The sequence below is a fragment of a genome, unplaced genomic scaffold, assembly GCF_019419815.1.
Source record: "Pyrus x bretschneideri cultivar Hongxiangsu unplaced genomic scaffold, Pyrus_bretschneideri_v1 Contig3, whole genome shotgun sequence".
Lineage (NCBI taxonomy): Eukaryota > Viridiplantae > Streptophyta > Magnoliopsida > Rosales > Rosaceae > Pyrus > Pyrus x bretschneideri.
In genome coordinates, this window is record NW_025999612.1 from 11841174 (window position 1) to 11862492 (window position 21319).

Sequence of the window (21319 nt, forward strand, 5' to 3'; positions counted from 1 at the left end):
AAAACCCCTAAAAATGAAAAAAAAGAAAGAGTAGAAAAAATCCCATCTGCATACGTGAATTGAATAATTACTGGGTACGGAGAGAAAAATCCCAGGAGCTCGTATGTGATGAGGGTATTTAAGTCTTTTGAAGTTCATTTTTGGCTAGATATGATTTTCTTTTTATAAAAACTGATATTTTTGAAATTAAAGGTCAAATTTTGACTATATTTTGATAAATACTCAACAATAATTTAGATCAAATCCCCACATGAAATTAATGGCAGAATATAAAAAAATCAAGACAATAATTCAAATTGAATCCTCACATAAAACTTGGCAGAATAAAAATTCGTGCATTTAATTACAATCTCTCTCATCACAAGATAATATGTGACGTGATAAGTGTTAGCAAATACATGCAAGAGAGAAATTTTGATAGAGTTTCCGTAGTAGCTACGAAACACGGTTGGATTGAGCGAAGTAAAACAAGAATAAAATATAGTGTATGTGAAGTCTCGTATGTACATTAACAAAAAGTGTCTTACGAATGATGTGATCGGAGTATCATACACAAGTGTTTCTCATAATACATCAAACAAATACTTTAGTAAAGTCTCACACCCAATCGGATAGCGTGATAATATGAATGAATCTCATACTTTTGTAAAATGTATCGTGCGAATGATGTAATCAAAATGCATTTACACACGTCTTTCTCACTACATCAAGCAAGTACGCATTCCTTAACTATTAAAGTTGCATGGCTTTTATTTTATTAATCGAGTGGTGTATTGAGCTGTGTTCCCAGCATAATGAAAATTTTTGGAATTGGATCATCTCTGAGGCAATACCTCGGGGTCCTACTGACCGGACAACATGGACCGTTGGATTTTGATCGAACAGCTACAAACAGAGAGTTTTTCTAAAAGTTATAATAATTGTAGCCGCTGGATTAAAATCCAACGGCCCATATTGTTCAGTCAGTAGGATCTCGAGACATTGTCTCTGAGAGCATCCAATTCCAAAAATTTCTAAAAAGCTATGAAGCATGACATGATATACATACACCTCACCTACTTCTTTACCCATGAGTCCATGACCTACTCAACCAATCAACCGCCTGATCTTTAATAAATATAAATATTAAGGGATTAATTGCTTTAATAATTTTCTGGCCGAGACAATTATTAAAAGTTCAATGCAATGGCAGCTAGTTGATTAAAAATTTCCCTTATTTTCTTACTATGATGTGACAGAGATTGGAATGCATCCAACATCAAACTGTTAATATTCGGAAATTCATTATTTTGACCCAAATATTAAAATTTCTACCAATAAATAACCATACATATTAATTTCGTCAAATGATTAAGGGATTATTTTGCTCATTATTTTATTTATTATTATTAAATAATTATATTTTAAACTCATCTAATAATAATAATAAATAGATGATAAATATTATAATTATTAAACGGTGATGATAAAAAATACACTCAATAATTAAAGTTCGTTTTATTCTGTATGTATAGAAAAATATTATTGGGTTGGATGGATGTCTGTCACTGTGTCATATTTCAAAGTAGAAATTAAGGACGTTAGGGATGAAAGTAATTTCGTATCCGATACGTCCCCCACAGGCTATTATCTTAAGTACTATCAAACCTACGTACCAATAAATGGTTTAAATAGCATGACTAAACAGGTAAAAATGTTCTTGGGTGGATTAATTGGCAAATGTACTTTGTCCTTGGTAGATGATCAGATTGAATGCATGTTTTTTAGTTTGAAATAATCAATAGGTTGATGTTATTCATGCACTTATTTTTTATCTCTCGCACATTCTTTTCAATTTTCGACCATCAGATAAGATAAATTGAAGAAGATTAATGAACACAAATTAACAACAGAGTATAAAAAGTAAAAAAGAATATGCGAATAGTACTCCTCTAATTGATACTCATGAATGGTAAATGAATCCAAAAAGTAGCTAGGATGAATGCATGTTCCATTAGAGGATGTATATAATTATGAATTACTAACTATTAAGGTTTTATTTCGAATAAAGGTATATTTTGATAAATTGATGTATGATACTGGAACGTTATCACGAGTTATAACAATTTCTTTTTTCAGCTAAATAAATTTATGGTTACAATAATGCAGTCACATTGTTTCACAAAAAAATATGTGTAGTGCTAAAAATATTGTCACATGATATAACTTATTATTTATAATGTACCATAAAATAGAAAATCATCATTCATTCTCATTATAACACATGGATTTGTAATACTACGTAACTGTATTACAATATAATATCATAATATTTCTGACATAAATTTATAACTAAATTGTTGGATATATATGTGTCATGTTGTGAATGTGAAAAATTACATTTCCTATTTAATAATCTCTATATGATTTTATTAGTGAAAGAAAATGTCAAAGTCATATAGATTGAGGTTTTAGATTGGTTTGCTAATTTTGGAAGTGGACTTGTCCCATTGCACTTTGCAAGCTTGACGTGAAGGAATGCACAAAACTTTGCCACATTATAAAATTGGAGCAATGGTGAGTCCACCACTCAAATGGTGGAAGAACTCGAACATGTCAACCACCTTAGAAATCTAAGTGCTAAATATATATGGTCTCGTTTAAAGTGCTTTTAAAGTGATTAGAAGCGTTTTCAATAGTGTTTTTTTTTTTTTTTTTTCAAAAGTACTTGAAGTGCTTTTTCATAATTCACTTTTGCTTTTTTTTTTTTATAACTAATAATTGGTTCCAAAAGCATTTTCACCAAAATTGTTTTTACTTATTATGAAAGTACTTCGAAACAAGTCCTATATATGTTAAATTGTAAGCTCAATAAGGTAGTTTTCTATTACTATCTAGACAAGGAAATTTAACCACCACACTAAGCACCCATTAATTCCCATCCCACTTCTTTTATGCAACTTCATCATTGATCTAAAGACTAATGATATGTAATTTTTTTAGGGGTTGATTGTATGAGGAACTACCAAAATTTGAGATCTTATCATTTTATACAGTAGTGTGTGAGCGAGCACTAACAAATAAGTAAATCAATACGATACTGTTATTCACAATAATTCAATGATCTCGACTGTTTAAGTTTTAATCTATTGGTATATGATCGTTTTTGTTTAAGTTTTAGGTTAGTGGTATGGGATCATTTTTGTAAAAATTTCACTCGTATCATAAAATGAGTGGTTAGTGATTTAATAATGGATTAAGATTTTGAGCATTATTCCATGGATTCATGATGGTTTTGAGTGTATATTTTGATGGAAATCGACTATGTGAGGTTATGATATATTCAATGTAGATGAGCTTTCTTTACCAGCCACCTTTGGGTGTTTACTGTTTGAGTCTCTGTGGATGATCTTTCTTCATAAATTGAAACCCTCTTATGTTATTTCATTTATGTACTTTTTGAGTCTATGTGGAGGATCTTTCTTCACTGCTCATGCTTTGTTTGTATAAATAGCGTTTTCTTTTTATATACCTATCATTTCTAAGACTACTTACTTTGTAATATGTCGGTTAGGACTTTGTTTTATTGATGTTCTCTATATTTGACAAAAAAAAAGTTCGTTCGAAACAACCCCACATATAGCATTTCTTCATTTCCATTGACCCATTTTATGCACATGTAATTCTATCAATTTAATATGTTACAAATTCTTTTCCTCTTAGAAAGATCCTCACACACCAACCCCAATTGGGAATTAACTAATAGATTAATTAAATACCAAATCATCTTGTTAATGTCAAATGATTCGCAAATAACTATTAAAAAATATATAAGAAACAATAAAATATATAGGGATTTGTTATTAGCATTAAAAAAATATCATTTTACACTTCAAACTTTTTATATTAAGAAATAAAAATACACATATGAGGAATGTAGATTGTGATTTTTTGAATGCCAATAAAACTTCCCAATATTATATTATATTAAACCAAATATAGCCTTGACAAATGAATTCGAATCAACCGCCAAGTTTTTTTCGGAGGAAATCAACCCCAAAGCTTCATATTATTGCTCAAACAATTCCTATCACTAAAATAATTGTTCATTTTTCTTCAAAAGAAAAAAAAAAGCTGTTAATTAACTTAAATTTGTTTAGCAGTTTATTAAAATGTGAGTTAACTTTCTTTTTAAACGATAATTTAATTACAAAGAAAAGCCTCCAGGGCAATTAGATCCTATGAATGAAGTTCAATAACCATGCTGACTTCACTTGAGGAGGACGAAATTTTAAACATGATTATCTGTAGACGATTGCCCAGCAGAAGCTAAAGCATCCATAACGAAATTATTTATACTAAAGGGAAGGAATGAGCTTAGCCTCACAATAAGCTAACAATAATGTAGTTCAAATTCGTCTTTGACGATATTCAAACTTAAGATATCTCAGTTACTAGTGAGGAAGAATACCATTACACCGTAGTACTGAGTAGCATAACGAAATTAACTTTACATATATTAATTAACTTTTTATTTTTAGGAAAATAATACTAACCTTTTATTGGTAAAAATAAAATAAATATTTGCTTTCTAAAATGAATAAATACAAATCACTTGAAAGGCTCAAAGCATGGAGAAAATTAGATCCGCTGCGGCCTGTGGATCTCCCTTCACCAACAGTCCAACTCAACAACGTGAGAGCGTGACTACACGCCCCAATGGAATCCAGCCACGCTTCCCACACCCACACCACGCAGCTGAAGAGCGCGTGAAACATCTACATCCCCCTCCACTGTACACTTGACAATGTACTTACACCCCCGTCGCATTCCGATTAGGATCGGGACCCACAGTCCCCCTCACCCATGCGTCTGTTTCGACACGTGTCCCGACACCCCCCTCGCAGGGTATCTACGTACAACCGGCCGTCTCCTCTGAAAACGACGTCGTGCCTGTCGCCGTTTACACGGCCGAACCGACACTCGGAGGGTGCAAAGCTGCTGCCACTGTACTTATCGCAAAAATACCGTCCCACGTCAGACAAACTGCAACCAACATAGTGATTAGAGCCCCCTAATCATAAAATTAAAAGCTTAAGCCTTAATTATTATTTCCGAGTGCGGGACCGGCGAGACGAGAGTTTCCAACTTCTCGCGATATATTGTCGGCGTCTTGGATGGGCGCGATCGAACCGGCGACAACGTAACCACCATCACCGTCTGATACGGAGCCACGATCCCGCCCACGACGTGTCAAGAACGGAGGGTCGGATCGGCGACACGTGTGCAGGACATAGTTGGGGTGGGGCCCGGCCGGACCGCCGTATGGCTGGCGGGAATTTATTGGAGGCTTTGGGCACTTTGAGTCGTTGAAGCAAATGTGTTAAGCACGGAAAAGCCCACTCGAACCGTCGGTGCACGTCACGCACGCCCGTCACGCGTTTTTTGTTCCTCTCTCTCTCTCTCTCTCTCTCTAAAATTGCTCGCACCATATCATATGATGGGATGACACCAGCACCACTGCCTGTCTTCTTCTTCTTCTTCCCTCTCTCCTCCGCCCCAATCTCTCTCGCCTGTTAAATCGCCGGCCGCCCGCGGCAAAAGCTCCGGCGACTGATCTCGCCGGAAAATTTAGACGGTGGATCTGGGAGGGGATTGCAGCTCGCATTTTGGGTTCCATTGTCCCGGGTCTGGAATTCGAGTGTCGCGGCAAAGATCGAAACTTTCGATTTTTTTTTTTTTTTTTGCTGTAATGAATTAGGGTTCTTGATGCCATTTTGGGAGGGAATCTTTGAGCGTGAGAGTTTTGGAGCAAATCTTTGAGGAATGTGGTGAGGATTTCGGGTCCGTTTTGGGGAAATCGGGTTCTCGAATCTTTGCTGGTTTCTATAAATAGCGGGGGGTCAAAAAAGGAAAGCCATTTTTTTGGATCCGGCATTGCCGAGACGCACCGTTTTGGGTCACTGCGTTGATGTTTGTAGGCGGAAGAGAGAATATACAGAGATTGATGTGCAAGGTGGAGAAGAAGGAGAGAAAGGGAGTGATGGGATTTAAGGTGTTGGGAGGCGGCGGAGGAGGAGGGGAAAAGTTAAAGAACTCGATGCTGGTCACGGCGGCGTCGTCGCCGTCGCCGTCGAGGTCGAAAATGAAGCTGTGGATGATCCGTGCGACTTCGTCGGTTTTGTTGTGGACGTGCATCGTGCAATTAACGGCTCTGGGGGATATGTGGGGTCCTAGGGTTTTGAAAGGGTGGCCTGCTTGTTTCTCTCTGGAGTCCGCCGCCGCCTCCTCCGTCTTGCAAGACAGGTTGCCTTCTCTTCCGGCCAGAGCTCTTCCGCCCAAGAGTGAGTGTGTTATTATTTTCCAATTTTCCAGGAATTTGGGGTTTTTATTTATTTATGTGGATTCTTGTATTTAATTGCTAATTACTCCAAATGGCAGTAGGGTTGTTTTGGATGATAATTTTATGATTGTTCTGCGGTTTTTATTTTTATTTTAAAACCAACCCAAATGCTCATTTGTTGTGCGTAATGCAAACTAGTACTTGGAGAATTCTTGTGTCCCACCAAAGTTAATAGCTCGGCACCTGCTTTGGCTCCAAGAAATGAAATGCTAAAAGGTAGAAACTTGTAATTCAGAAAGCAGCTGGCTAGTTCAAAGTTAACTGATTTATACAGGCGGTTAACCGGTGTATTATGGTGATAGAGCTTGAACTACAATTGTAAATTTTCCTATGTTGATTGCGATATGGTTGAAAAGTCGATTCCTTTCCTATGGAATGTTAATTACAGTAGTCTGTAGCCCTTTAATAGCTGTCCTAACTTTGTATCTATTGGTCATTTATATTTTTCTTTGGTTTTGGATGCTTGTTGGGTCGGCGTGTAATCTGAATTTGTTTTGTTCTCCATCAGGGGTTTATAAAAACAATGGTTATCTGATGGTATCATGCAATGGGGGACTCAATCAAATGAGAGCAGCGGTGAGTGATTAGCAGCAGTTGACTTTGCATTTTAACAGGAATTCATCCCTGGTGATTAAGTTAGTGCATGCTTACCGGTTTCATTTTTTTCTCTTGGTGGTGATTTTACAGATATGTGACATGGTTGCTATCGCAAGATATTTGAACGTCACTCTCATAGTCCCTGAACTCGACAAAACCTCCTTTTGGGCTGATTCCAGGTATGCCAATATAATTTCCTAACATTTTCAAGTTACTGATTTCTTTTAAACTGTAAAAGGAAGGGTAGTTTCTTCCACCCAATATTGAGAGTTCTTACCTTCTCTTGATATGACAGTGAATTCGAAGACATATTTGATGTGGATCATTTCATCACATCCTTGAGAGATGAGGTTCGCATATTGAAAGAGCTGCCTCCCAGGGTAAAGAGGAGAGTGGAGCTAGGAATGTTTTATACCATGCCACCCGTTAGTTGGTCTGATATGTCTTATTATCGTAAACAGGTTAGTTGTTCGCATATTCTCTATAACTTAGCAGGAACTCTCTCTGGTGCAGCTCTTAAAACATTCATAAACCCCATCATAATTGACTGAAATAAAGTCCTCCTTTCAAATTTGTTTCGTACAGATTCTTCCTCTGATACAAAAATACAAAGTTGTACATCTGAATAGAACTGATGCTCGACTTGCCAATAACGGACAACCTTTGGAGATTCAGAAACTTCGCTGCCGAGTTAATTTCAGTGCTCTAAGATTCACTTCTCAGATAGAGGAGTTGGGCAGAAGGGTTATCAGGCTTCTAAGGCAAAATGGTCCATTCCTTGTACTTCATCTTAGATATGAAATGGACATGTTGGCATTTTCTGGTTGTACTCAAGGTTGTAACATCGAGGAGGTGGAAGAGTTGACAAGAATGAGGTAACTTATGCTTGACACTCAATGGATAAAATTCGGTAAAAAAATTATTCTCTCTGTGATGGTTTCATTTTTTTGGCAGATATGCTTATCCCTGGTGGAAAGAGAAAATAATAAATTCTGACCTGAAAAGGAAAGATGGTTTGTGTCCTCTGACACCTGAAGAAACTGCTCTTACACTGAGTGCCCTTGACATTGACCGCGATATTCAGATTTATATCGCAGCTGGTGAAATCTATGGCGCAGAGAGGAGAATGGCAAGTCTTAGAGAGGCTTTTCCAAAATTGGTGAGTAGAAGATAGCTGAAGCCACCTATTTTGTATTTGTGTTACTTTTTTTGTTTTCCGTTTTCACAAGTTGCCTTTGCATTTGTTCAAACAGGTCAGAAAAGAGACACTGTTGGAACCATCAGACCTTAGGTTCTTTCAAAACCACTCATCCCAAATGGCAGCATTGGATTATCTTGTCTCATTGGAGAGTGATATCTTCGTTCCCACATATGATGGAAACATGGCTAAAGTGGTTGAAGGCCATCGCAGGTACTTTATGCTTACAGTGTAGTTTTCATTCGTTCATAGCAGAAGTTATATGGCAAATTTTCAATGCATCTAGTGGATTTGTTTGGCTCCGATGGTTGGTTTTAAAACTTAAAACTCCACCTAGTTATTTGTCGTCCCAAATTGTCTCTTTTGAGGAGATGATCATTTGTGTACACACCTATGCACCAGTCAGACTTTGTTTTTACTGTGAAACAATTGCCAGTTTTGGAGTTTTAGTTTATCAACAGGTTCATATATTTGTATTGCTTGATATTTGTGACGAAGGGATGTATTTTTTACGTGATTTGCTTCATGCTATTTTCCTCAGATTTATTGTTACATGATCATCTGCCCTTATTTCTTGTTAATGGTGAAAAGTGTCGTCTAAAATTAAACATCGTTTGTTCATGATTCTTCAGGTTTCTTGGGTTCAAGAAGACAATCTTACTGGACAGAAGGCTTCTTGTTGATTTGATAGACCGGTACACTAGTGGGTTGTTGAATTGGGATGAATTTTCATCTGCGGTAAAGGGAGCTCATGCAAATCGCATGGGGAAACCAACTAATAGGTTGATGATCCAAGACCGACCTAAAGAGGAGGACTATTTCTATGCCAACCCAGAAGAGTGTTTGCAACCATCAGATGATGAACTAAGTAGTACGTGATATACAACGTTACAAGATGTGTGACACTCATCCATGGTCTACAGTGTTGGCTGCCTTCCCACACAGATCTGGAAGAAAAGTTGTCTACAGAGGTACGGCCATAACGAGCATTTTGTTCTGAAGAGGCGATGGAGATTGATGTAGTGAAGTAATCTTCAAGAGGAGCCCGAGAGGATGCACGTATGGTACGAGCTGTACGATGTCTTTTATCTTTTGTATAAGCCCCGAAATAATCCAACTAAATCATGTATAGAAAGCTACCCTGCCATTCAGGGTGAGAACGATCTTAAACTGCATTGTCTGTGGGGTGGGGAAGAACATATATAGGTTTGGTTTTACTGGAACTGCGAAAAATCATCATCAAAAGGTCAAACCCCTTATTCCTTAAATTTTTTTTTTGGTAATTTTTTTGTTCCTTTTAGATCAACGAAACCTATGGTATTGTGATTCTCTTAGCATATTATATACTACATTCTGAAAGTTTTCTGCTTGCACAGATCATTGCCCTCTTACCCCCGTTTTGTAACGCCGGTCCTGGTCTGATTCAGAGAGAACGGCCACGGCCAGCCGGGATCCGATTATCATGTTCCTGTACACAAATCTCCATTAATTTACATGTTCCATAAGTGTTTGATTTACTTGGAGATCAAGGTTCCATTTCCAGAAAATCTCATCTCACACGACCATGACAGGTCAAACATGTTTCTCTCATTACCTTTATCGTATGTCAGCTGCCATTTTGGTTAACAAATTTGTCCCAAAAATACTGGTTGGCGGAAGGATTTTTTAATCGGATTTGGAATTTGAGCAAAAAGAAAAGAGAATGATGGTTGGAGTATTTTTATGTCAATTTAGGTTTGGTTTCTTGCGAAGGGAAAGTGAATGGGAAAATTGGGGGGCATGTGGTCCTTTGGCATTCATTTATTTCTGTATAGAGAAAGGAGGTGATGCGGATAGGAGGCTAGGACAAATGAAAAAGCAGTTGATAACACTTTGGTTTTCCATGATTCCATACCACAACCACCACCACCACCAAAAAATGGTGTCATGATCATCTCAATTAATCGGAAAAAGAATTAGAGAATACCTTGTTTAACACAAAAGTGTCTTATAATATTGAGAGTTTTAACGAAAAGTCCACGGTACTGTTCACTTTAACGAAAAACCACATTATTACACTAAACAGTCAAATCTGGTACTATTCATTTTACCCTTTATTTTGTCTTTATCATTAAAACTCAAAATTTTCAAACCATTTTCATTAGTTTTCCTTATAATATTTCATCATTATTTGATTTAAACACTGTTACGTTGTCTTGTTTCCATTCCATAATATTATATTATATATATATATATAGTTATATAATACAATATATAAATCATGATAGAAATGCCTGCATAGAGTTATTCTGTGTTTTTCCTCTCATTTACAAATAATATTATTATTATTTAGTTTCTTTGTTGAATTGTTGACGATCGTTCTCAGATTTGTACGATCCAAGAAATCCACGTACAAACAGTGAAGAAAGAGCTTTCTCTAGACTACCAAACCCTAAAATTCACTACTTGTTGTAGTAATTAAGGATTAATTTAATCACAATTTAAGTTGCTTTCGCTCTACGTTACGATCACCAAGAATTAATACATGTGTTAGTTTCATGTAGGATAATATATAATACAAAAGTATTAACTAGGATATGCAGAAGCAACTTTACTTGTCTTTGAAGTCAAGTAATAAAAGTGAGTGAGATATGATCATAATACCCCTTGCTTGCTTGCTAGCTCATATATATTTTATATAATTTTTATAAATTACAAGTTGGAATTTTGTGGGATTACGAAGCTCTTAGGTAATTGAAGTGAGAAATTGTGTTAAGATGATCCCTATGATGGTATTCACTCGATCCGATATTTAAACACCCGATCCAACCATTTCTTTACTAATTAAAATCTTAATTAAAGAATTTAATTGAAGAATCTCATCGTTTACTGAATTTGATGTAATTTTTAAATTATTATATATGAAAATGCTAAAGGAACTCTCTTAAGAGCAAGGCCACCTCTCATTTGGAGGCTGGCATCCAAAAAAACCCACTCCACCCTACAAAATAGGACAACCCAAAGTCCACCTCAGTCTCTAGGCCGACCCATAATGGACTGAGTGGGAAACCGGCCTATCTAACGTCATGTTGGCGTCAGCGAAGGCTTGATATTTTTTTTTGCGTCAGGCACTTGAGAAACACGTGCACGTGGGCGCGCGTTGCAGACAACCAACAAATGACTGGCCCCGCGCTGCAAGCGCACTAAAGGGGTGTGGGAACTAACACACCCCGACCGAGATCTGGGCATGCTGGCCGTCACGTGGAAGTGACGTAACCATGTGCACAGTGCGAAAGCTAATAAATAATAATAAAAGTACGAATAAATAAAAACCAGCTATACACAAAGTAATAACATACATGTGCAAGCGTAAGTGTGAGAAACAAAGTTCAGAGCACGAAAGACCTAGTGCAGTCCGGGAGAACAACACTAAATAAACACACCCAAAGGTGGTCCTACACTAGTAATGATCTGTTAGATAAGCCGAGAAAATCCTCTGGGGAACCACCAAAAGCGCTAGCCAAACTAGAACTTGGAGGGGCACAAAACAGAAAGCGTGAGTGGGCAAAAACAAAGCTTTTCAAAAACCATTTCATAACAAAGTTCTAACCCCTCGCCATAAAACCTGTATACTTTCCAGAAAAATAGAATAAATACATATATATAAATCATGCTCGGAAATATGCCATGCCACATGCCTCGAAATAGAATGCAAGTACTCAGGTAATGCCAAACAATGCCATGTAATCTGTCAGCCGGAGTCACCTAACGTGACCTGTACGGCTGAATCTAGAGCTCAAATCTCCAACTCACTAACTGTACCTACACACGAGTCGGAACCACCTAAAGTGGTCTGTACGACAGGACTGGGTGTATAATAAGTACGCTCAAGTGCTACGATCACGTGAAGACTGGGCAAATAATCGCGGGTCATCTACGAGTTGGAACCACCTAAAGTGGTCTGTACGACAGGACTGTGCACCTAACTTGGATCCAAGATGAGCGTGTGGTGCTGGAGGTGAACATCACGTGAAGGACTGTGCCCAACTTTGGGCGGGAGCACTAACACCGAGGGTGCAGGTTATAAGCTCTCTATGCATCTCAAATCACTACTAAACATAAACATAAACCATAACTTACCTGGCACTTACCTGTGCGTCCGCAGCAACAACATACATATATATATATATATATGCAACTAATAATGCATAATCAACGGCAAACATAATGCATGGCATAAAAACGTATAAACGTTTCATTTCACTTTCTAGGAAAAACATAAGTATATAGGTATATATGGAAAACCAAAAGCCCACTCACTGGTATGTAGAAGGGTCGTAACCCCCTTGCCTCGAGTTACCGCTTTCGTCCTTGGGATAGGTCTCACCTATATGCGAAACAATTATAAATACGTAAATTTTAAAGCACATAACCAACATTATGAAATAACTTCTCATACAATGCTCAAATGGGGTGTATGAATACACCAACGTAATCTACTCAACCTCACGAACATTCCTATACTTTTAGAATAATTTTCCGACGCCCCACGCGCCCCTACGCGCCGGCCAAGGCATTGCCACACGCGCCGCCCACGCGCAGGCACGTGCCTGGCACACTGACGGCGTCAGTTAACGCCGTCAGGAATATTTCATTAACTATGACGGATTTCGTTAACGCCGTTAGGAATATTCCATCCAAACTGATGGAATATTCTGTCGTTTTCTCCGGCCAAACTCTGGCGTCGGAAAACCGGGAAAATTTCAAAGCTTGATATCTCACTCGTTTTTCAACCAAATTTCACAAAATTGGTACCAAAATGAAGCTTACAACAAGAGGAACAAATCCATACCACTTTCAAGCACCAAAACCAACGGAATCTCGTCAGGAAAACACCTCCAACTCCGGCCAAACCTGCAACTCACGATCTCGACGTCCAAAACCTTCAAACGAACCACCCCGAGCCTCCTAAGGACCTCACCAAGCTTCCTATAAGCTTGAAATTCCCAAAAACACAAGAATTAACGTGTGCATGAACAGTGACCAAATCGGGGGATCCCGAGTTCGACGTGAAAACGAAGGTATCCTTACCTGAGATAGGCATGGTTGAACTCCTAAGGACCTCACGAGCACAACTGTGTAACTTGTTTCCTCGATCTGTGAAGTTTTCAAGGGTTTTGGGTGGTGTCTGTACGAAAAGGATAGGAAAGGGAGAGAGAGAGGGCTCAGGACAGGGCAGAGAGAGAGGGAAATGAGTGTGGGTATGTGTGTGGTCCAAAACCATCCAAACAAATCCCAAAAATGACCACACAACAAAACAAACATACTAGGGGTAAAACCGTCATTTCACCCTTACGGTACGAAAAATCCGGGACAGGCTGTCACATGTGGGACATAGGCCACGTGGCGTATCTTCGACCGTTGGATTTCTAACAGTTAAAAAATTTTGAATTTCAAACCCAACGGCTAGTCATGTGGCAATATTTGGGCAGTCGGATTCCTAGATCAACGGTCCAGGATTTTCGGCCAAAAAACTTCAAATTAAAAAAAAGTCAAAATTCTTACTATTGGCCACGTGTCCAATTTTGGGCTGATGGATTTCAATCTTTTTCAAATCCAATGGTCCAGATAAATTAACTTAATAAAAATTATTAAAAAATTGTTTTAAAATACAGAAAAATTAAAACAAAATTTATTATTATTTTCTATAAATACCTAACCATCATCTTCCACCTTACACCACATTTCAATATTTTCAACACTTTGAACCAAAGCTTTCATATATTTTTGTGTGCAAAAAATGGCTACTTGGACGGTCATCGAAGATGTTACATTGTGTGAATGCTGGGTTCAAATTACTCATGACCTAATTACGGGTAATGAGATGCAGCCGCGAGAACTTTGGAGTAGAATTACTACTTTCGTATAATGACATGTGGCGTAACAAGATTAGTTAAAAATCCTATCTGAAATTAAAAATAAAATTATTTTTCTATTATTTTATTAAAAAAATTAATAATATTTTAACACGAATTGACCAAACTTTAGGCCAACTCATTTTTTAGGGTTGGAGATACATTTGGCCAATTACTATTCATTTGGGTGGATTAAATGGATTTTGGGCCAACTCAGTTTTTTAGAGGTGGAGTTGATCTAAAAGTGGGACTTTTCATGAACTCACGCTTTAATGTTAATTCCTGTATTAACATTATAAAATATTGTACAAAAAACATGAGGTGACGGAAAATTCATGAAGAGTCCAACTTTTGAGAAAGTTCATGTAACATTTTTGTATTACATAATGCTAATACTCTCATGAAAATTGATTACATAAACTCATGGATCATGAGGTTAATTAAAATAATAAATATAGTTATTCATACCAAAGATTGGGCCCAAATCAGTTGACGGTTAGAGAGGCCACGTTGGCATTCCTCTTGTGGAGTTGGCCCAAATAAGTTGAAGCAAAAGAGAGTCAAAGTTTCACATTTGTCGACGTGAAATGATTTTCCGACACTCTCCTTTTCCTTGTCCACATGTTTGCTTATGTATGTTCGTTGATTATTCTCTGATTTATTCTATCCAAAGCCCAGATGTAAATAGAGGTGTGCAAGGGAAAGAAAGGGATTGGTGAAAATCACTACCCTTCTGTATTCGACGTAATCTCGTATGCAAATTCCTAACGGCGTGTACCAGGTGCCGGCCTGAGTGGTGACCGTAAAAATGTCTTATACAGATTCTAATGACGCTTAGCTTGTGCGGAAGTGTCGACATGAAGAGCAAAATAGGGCAATAGAGCTTGAGGGAGGTGGAATAGATGACCAGCTATATAATGAGATAAATAAATTCTGGTGAGCACCCGTGCTGGAGTGAGTGGCTTTTTAACCGGCCCAATACAACCGGTTGCCACTCAGCCAGCACGAGAGAAGTTAACAAGAAATAAAAATTACAAATGTCAAGGAAAATTACAAGAAGAAAAAGCAACCTCAATTGAAAAATGCAAAAGCGGCTTCTCAGCATTAGAATGGAAGCCTTAACAATAAGCGATGTTCTGTTTACACTCAAATCTCGTCTCTAAACACCAAAAACAATAAATAATATTTTGGTTGGGAAATCTATGGAATTTGGATCCCAACTTAACTAAATAAACTGTAAGTAATGAGAAACTACATGTACATTGTACGTTCAACCCCATACTTCATCAAAGGGGTTCCAAAAAAAAAAAAAATGAATTAATTATATTTAAAAAATAATAATACATTAGGCTTAATTTGTCATATTAATTAGTTCCTGAATGTCTTGAGTTTCTTTTGGGCTTGTTCAGATTCTTCACTGCTTGCAATTACAGAGTGCTTTTTTCCTAAAGTGCTTGTCGGAATCTCATTTTCCTGCAGAAGAATGCAGACAAATTTAGCTGTGGTTGTTATACAAACTGAAATTCGATGCGTTTTATGGGACAGCTAGATGAACATGATATACCTTAATCGCGGATTTTGGTATAGGTGATCTTCTGTTTGCTCGCTTCCCTAGCTCGATTTTCACGGAAATACTGGCCTGTGACAAATCCACGCCGGAACTTTGAAGGGCTTGTGTCAGCGTATTCAATAACCTGTCCAATGCCGAAATCCGCTTATGTTATTCACTCATAAATCTAGATGCATCTTCTAAGTAGAGCTTTCAGGGTTTACGGCTGGCACATTTTTGAAATAAGCTGAATAAACTCGAAACAAACATAGAAAGACCGATTGAATATGTAACTTAGAGCACAAGAAAACTCACCCTTGGGAGTAGGCACTTGAGATGTTAATTCGGCCACCTTCAATTGTCAGCTCCTGTTCTTTTAGCTTATCCATAGTGGCAGTACCATCAGTAGCGCACGATCTCGTCTGACATAACGTAGATCGATGCTGAGATGTGTTCTCCGCATCAGATGGCAGTCTAGGTGGAATTGGAGGTACAGCAGCAGCAGCAGCACTACTCCTGACAGGAGCGAAGAAGTTCGGCTGCATTGACAAAGGAAAGGCATTGACTTGCTTGTTATTCCAGGGTGGTTATCCACGGCTTTGAAGGTGGTTTCAGTACTTGTGTCGGATTCTACAGGGTTCTGTGCGCAGCTTCCAGGGATTGTCGGCAGACAGAAGTAGGTTTCTCATCGAACTTTGCAGCAAACGGTAATGCAGGACCAGACACACCATTCATGCCTCGAGATTGATCACAGTAACTCTCCCTAAGCTTGTGATTGTTGAACTGTTTCCAGAAGAAAAACAAAGATATTAGTCTACTACTAGTTCACGGTAATGCCACAAAAGGATATAAGGGCCTGACTTCTTACCCAAGGCATCAATTTTGCTGGATCATGGTTCCATCCTTGGTATGGACCCTCGTACTTGTTTACTCGTTCCTGTAAAAACTGAATGTATTCGATAACCTGGGAAGCGAAAACATAAAAACCCGGTCATTCAAAAATCTGAAGTGAAAGGTAAAGGAGGAGATAAATTACGACAATTAATAATTTACGTGCGGCGTACCTCTAATAAAAACGATGCCTTATCTCTCTTTTGATCACTGTGAGGAATGAGCTCTCTCAACATTTGGAATCTGCAAATAACTTTCAAGGGTCAATCTACAATAATGTTAGAAAACCCGCCAAGGAGCTGATCGTATGATTTTTATCATGTAAAAAGCTATTGCTTCGGATACATACGAAACTGGCTAAATTTTGGGATTCATCCTGGTTCTTGTAGCATTTCTTATTTCCAAAACATGAATTTTGTATTATATTGAAGAGAAACTTGCCTGTCATTTATTTTGCTTCTTCTTCGCTGCTCGGTGGCAGAATGTTTGGATCGCGGCGTGTTAGCCTTCTGATCAGAGCTCTTAATATCAACGTTTACCCTCAAATCACCTTCAGAAACACACAAACTCTTCAGTGAAGATGAAAAAAAATAAATAAAGGATAAGAATAGGGTAAAGAATTTCAAGTGAAATTTTATCTAACGAGGAGACGTACTCTTATATGTGGTGGTGGCATTGGTGGTAGTAGTAGAGGTCTCTTTTTTTAGAACAAACTCTTCTTCATCGTCAAGTTCGGCTTCCTGGGTACTACCCTTGGCGGCATACTTCATCATCTCCATGAAGCTCATGTTCTTCTGCCCAGATGACCTGTTGGCATTCCAATTATATATGTCAAAAACTGCATATATATATCGAAATCAATCACACGGAGAGACGAAAGAAAAATAATATTAGAGTTCGAGATGGCCAGGGACTGACTGAGAAGTGAAGCAGCTGCGATGATTGTTGGAAGATGACTGCGCAGGCCGCTCCGAAGAGGTCCATTGCCCTGTCAAAACCCCAGTAGATGCCATGAGTTTCATTTCCATTTTTCGTTTCTTCTCATACATTGGAATTTAAGGAACACAAATTATGCACCACAAGCAAAAAATACAGATCAAGTTTAATTACCTCTCACGGTACCCAGGGGTCTTTCTCCCACAACATTCTCCTTCCCTCTCTTTCCCTTATTCTTTGCAGATTCTTCCCACAAAGTGAATCCACTTCCGGTGTGAGAACTACAGTTTGAGTTTTCGTCAACGTTTCTCTCGTTACTACTTGTTTGAGCGACTGTAAACACCGGCGATCCCTCTGGTTTCGGAACCCTTTGATTAATATACGAAATGTGACTTATACTGTAAGTCCCAATCCCACCGGGGAGAATATGCTCCACAGAAGTAGTCGGCTGCGCGGCCGCATGAGACGGTTGTTTTTCAGCGGTTGATATCTCAACTGAGGTTTCTTCCTTAGCAATGCATGGCTTTCCCATTCGTTCAAGTGGTCGTAAGAAATCATGTGTTTCAAGGTACCGTCCTGAAATTACATAAAACCAAAGGTAAGGTGTTGAAAATAGTGTAGCCCTAATCCAGATAAGCATTTGCAAATCTTGCTCTACTACCATATATTTTTCTCAAATTTTCTCCTAATAGGAAATTATTTGACTTTGGAAACTTCGTCATTGAATGATTATATATCATATTTGGACATAGGTAGTTGGTTGTTTTGTCATGACAGTCTACTCTTTCGAGAGCTGGAAAGACTCAAAAAGATATTTCAGCCTCTCATAACCATCTTTGTGTGATTCACCAACACCACTAATCAAACCATGATGAACAATGTGAAATATGATCCTGAAATTCGTCTCAATTAACCACCGGACCACCCGATGGTGAAGATATATATTGTCAGACTTCAACACAGCCATATTGCCTAGATTAGCTTACACACTCCATCTACATTCAAATTCGAATCTTCATTCCCGTATTAGTTTATATTATAATAGAATATAACTCAAAATATCAAAACTGAAACATTCTGGATTCAGTTCTCATGATCCAGTTTTTCAGATTCATTTCTCAGATCCAAGATTTGAAGAAAACATGTTTAAAAACTTTACGCACAAAAGTTTTAATATAAAAATTAAACAAAAAATAATGAGTCGTCAACTTCACAGCCCACGTTTCATACCATGCACCTGCATCAGGCGTGGTATGCGACATGTCAAATGTCAAATCATTGCTAACTTCCATGGGTGGGTCCCATCAAGGACCCGACAACATCTCCATCTCGCGCCAATCTAAAGGTGCCGATTGGTAAAGGGTAGCCCTTGCCTTTTTCGCATTCGCAGCCAATTTTAACTGTTTCAAGGCTGGCCCACCACATGCATGGCCCAGATTGTTAACAACCAGATCCACAGTTCAGTTGCGGTCACGTGCATGCATAATCGTGACCCTTTTATATTTGTCTAATTAAACAAACAAAATACGTATTTTCTCTCGTGTATTAATTTACACATGCAAATAATCGAAAAAAAAAATAGAAAAATGATCTTGTGTAGGGATAAATAAATATTTCAATAGGTCAGGAATACGTTGCGCTACACTATGTGTCATTATATAATTAGTTAAAAATATCTTTTTAAGTTTTTAATGAATTGTACTATCTATTGAAGAGGAGAAAGAAATTTGTGTTATGAAAGGTTAAGTGTTTCTTCTAGTCTTTAGTTTGTGTCATGCCTGAACTCTTTTTTTTTTCCAAAAGTTCTGTAAGATGCAATTTTTGTTCTCAATATTCACGTTGGGTGTTAAATTGTTTGTATTTGGTTATCTGTTATACTATCTTATAGTATATTTAATAAAGCATCTAATAGTTAAAAAAAAAAAAAATCAATTGTTAATAGTTATGTGAGAAGGTTAAAGCTACGAGACAATAAATAATTAGCTACGCGCTTCTTAATTCGCCGCATCGAAGCAAAATAGAAAAACCATCTTGAAGAGAATTAAAGAATTTTATGTTACAACCCTGCTAATGTGATGGTATTTCGAATCTTATCACAACTTGTCAAGTAAAAGAGCTCAAATATGCAATAATAACTAGCTTAAGATACGCTACGATGGCATCTTGTTGTACCTAAATCTCGCGGTGTATACAAAGAATTATAGTTGTTTAAATATTTAAAAAATTAATATTAATATGAAGAAAAAGGAAGGGTACCTTGAGCAGGTGGTCTTGGATCTTGCTGGGCAACTGAATGAGCGTGGAGTGACAGAAAGTCATGCGTCGGTTTTCTTCCTGTACAAAAACTTTGAATTCAAGGTTAAGAATTAAAACACTTTTAATTCCCTTCCCATTTCCTAAAATTTCTTTCCAAAAAACAAAAAATTAAAAACGAAAACAAATATTTGTTTTCGAAAAATGAAATACCTTCGGTACCGAACGGCCGAGACTGCGGAAGCTCCATATCTGTACAGGCCGCCGGGCTGAGATATTATTTTCCAGGAAAATTTGTAATTTTAACGGAAAATTCAGTATCCAAACACTCCAAATTCACCGGAGTTCAGTGAATTCCCGGATTAATGACACGGAGAGGTTGAAAGTTCTGTTCTTTTTTAAAAAATTCTCTCAGCTGCTTCAGCTTCACAGATTCGCGGGGAGCCTTCGAACACCTTCGAAGTTCGAAGGCCACATTCGCTTTCGCTTTCAGAAGAGGAGAAGGAAAGAAAAATCCAAGCTTTGATTCGAATTCTCCGAATGCTTTTCGATATCAATTGCTTTGCTTCGCCTGCAAAGTTTCAATTTTCGGCACGAAATCGTCAGTTCTTTCTTGATTTATAATCGGAAAGCAAAAAAAAACCATAAAATGAAAATTCCCCATACATATCAAGACGATTTGAAGCTTTCAACAATTTATAGAAGAAATCGTTCGAATCGTGTTCGCTTTCATCAGAGTAGTTTGGAATATCATCTTTCACTGACGAAAAATAATTTTATTAAAAAATCAGGAGCTTGAGAATTACAAACCGATAACGATCCGAATAAAATTACGAAAAATTCAAATCAACCAAGGGAAGAAAAAATTCGAACCTTCAGTCTCTGCGATTTGAAAATTTCGAATTGTTACAGCAGCTTACGTAACGATTCAGCTCCAGAGTCGAATCTCACTGACGAAAAGTGCTTTGAATTCAGAGCTTGAAAAAGATCGAACAGAAATGCATGAACCGAGAAAAATCGGCTCCGAAATTTCGAGCATGAAAATCTCACCTTTTCGGAAATTCTTATCAGCTCCTTCTCCTTCTTCAAATTTCAGATGACGAACAGTGCGCCGATAGTCGGTACTCTCTCTCTCTCTCTCTCCTCTCTTTCTCTCTCTAAAACTCCACTTCTCTCTCTCGGTGAGCTTGTGACCTCTTTGGCTGGAGATCTTTTATACAGTCTGCCATTCATTGCTTACTGTATTTTTAATATTTGTTTTTGTTGTTTTCCGTTAGGTGAAACCCGCCGCTGGAATAACGACGTTACGGCGGGGTTGACGTCGTTAAGTGGTTGAAACGGAGGTTGATAGGGGTATTGTTTGATGGCCACTTGTCGCCGTTTAGTCTAACGGGGTAAGCGTTGTTTTTTAATTTTTAATTTTTAATTTATGGGTTCATTGAACTTGGATTATTTACTTTTTGGGTTGGAGTTTTTTATATTTTCGGCAATCCCGACTTTTATTTAATCTTTTTATGATTTGGCAATCCCGAGTAGTGTTCTGTCCGTTTGTCCACATACGAAAATAATCATAACTTTAATTTTCTTTTCAGAAAAGAGCATTTTTCTTTTTTAGTTAT

At 37.7% G+C, this 21319-nt stretch overlaps 2 protein-coding genes across 3 annotated transcripts; one reads left to right on the top strand and one right to left on the bottom strand.

The window, feature by feature from the left end:
- Positions 1–5373: 5373 nt before the first annotated feature.
- LOC103938054 (rhamnogalacturonan I rhamnosyltransferase 1-like) lies at positions 5374–9700 on the top strand. 2 transcript variants are annotated; one of them, XR_007260254.1, is made up of 9 exons: positions 5374–6323; positions 6891–6958; positions 7070–7158; positions 7275–7440; positions 7565–7854; positions 7934–8138; positions 8233–8390; positions 8810–9423; positions 9554–9700. XR_007260254.1 is itself a non-coding variant. In XM_009348054.3 (8 exons), the coding sequence occupies exons 1-8, from the start codon at positions 5951–5953 to the stop codon at positions 9054–9056; spliced, it is 1596 nt and encodes a 531-aa protein (XP_009346329.1). In that variant the 5' UTR covers positions 5374–5950; the 3' UTR covers positions 9057–9550. The 2 variants fall into 2 exon arrangements, 1 of the variants encoding a protein (XP_009346329.1); XM_009348054.3 differs by lacking the exon at positions 9554–9700 and having other exon boundaries at positions 8810–9550.
- A 5421-nt stretch (positions 9701–15121) lies between these two features.
- LOC103938063 (transcription factor BIM1-like) lies at positions 15122–20909 on the bottom strand. Its single transcript, XM_048589710.1, is given in 15 exon segments — positions 15122–15544; positions 15636–15765; positions 15936–16176; positions 16179–16289; positions 16292–16403; positions 16489–16584; positions 16685–16754; positions 16953–17061; positions 17167–17318; positions 17430–17499; positions 17622–18023; positions 19704–19781; positions 19914–20271; positions 20574–20650; positions 20751–20909. Coding segments are annotated over 13 exon segments (1713 nt in total). The 5' UTR covers positions 19951–20271; positions 20574–20650; positions 20751–20909; the 3' UTR covers positions 15122–15439.
- Between the last annotated feature and the right edge of the window lie 410 nt (positions 20910–21319).

Bases quoted from the DNA above. Each gene is read 5' to 3' on its own strand.
- LOC103938054 (XM_009348054.3), top strand. From the start codon at position 5,951: ATGTTTGTAGGCGGAAGAGAGAATATACAGAGATTGATGTGCAAGGTG. The intron at 7,159-7,274 runs GTATGCCAATAT...TTGATATGACAG, and splicing joins TCCTTTTGGGCTGATTCCAG to TGAATTCGAAGACATATTTG. The intron at 7,441-7,564 runs GTTAGTTGTTCG...TGTTTCGTACAG, and splicing joins TGTCTTATTATCGTAAACAG to ATTCTTCCTCTGATACAAAA.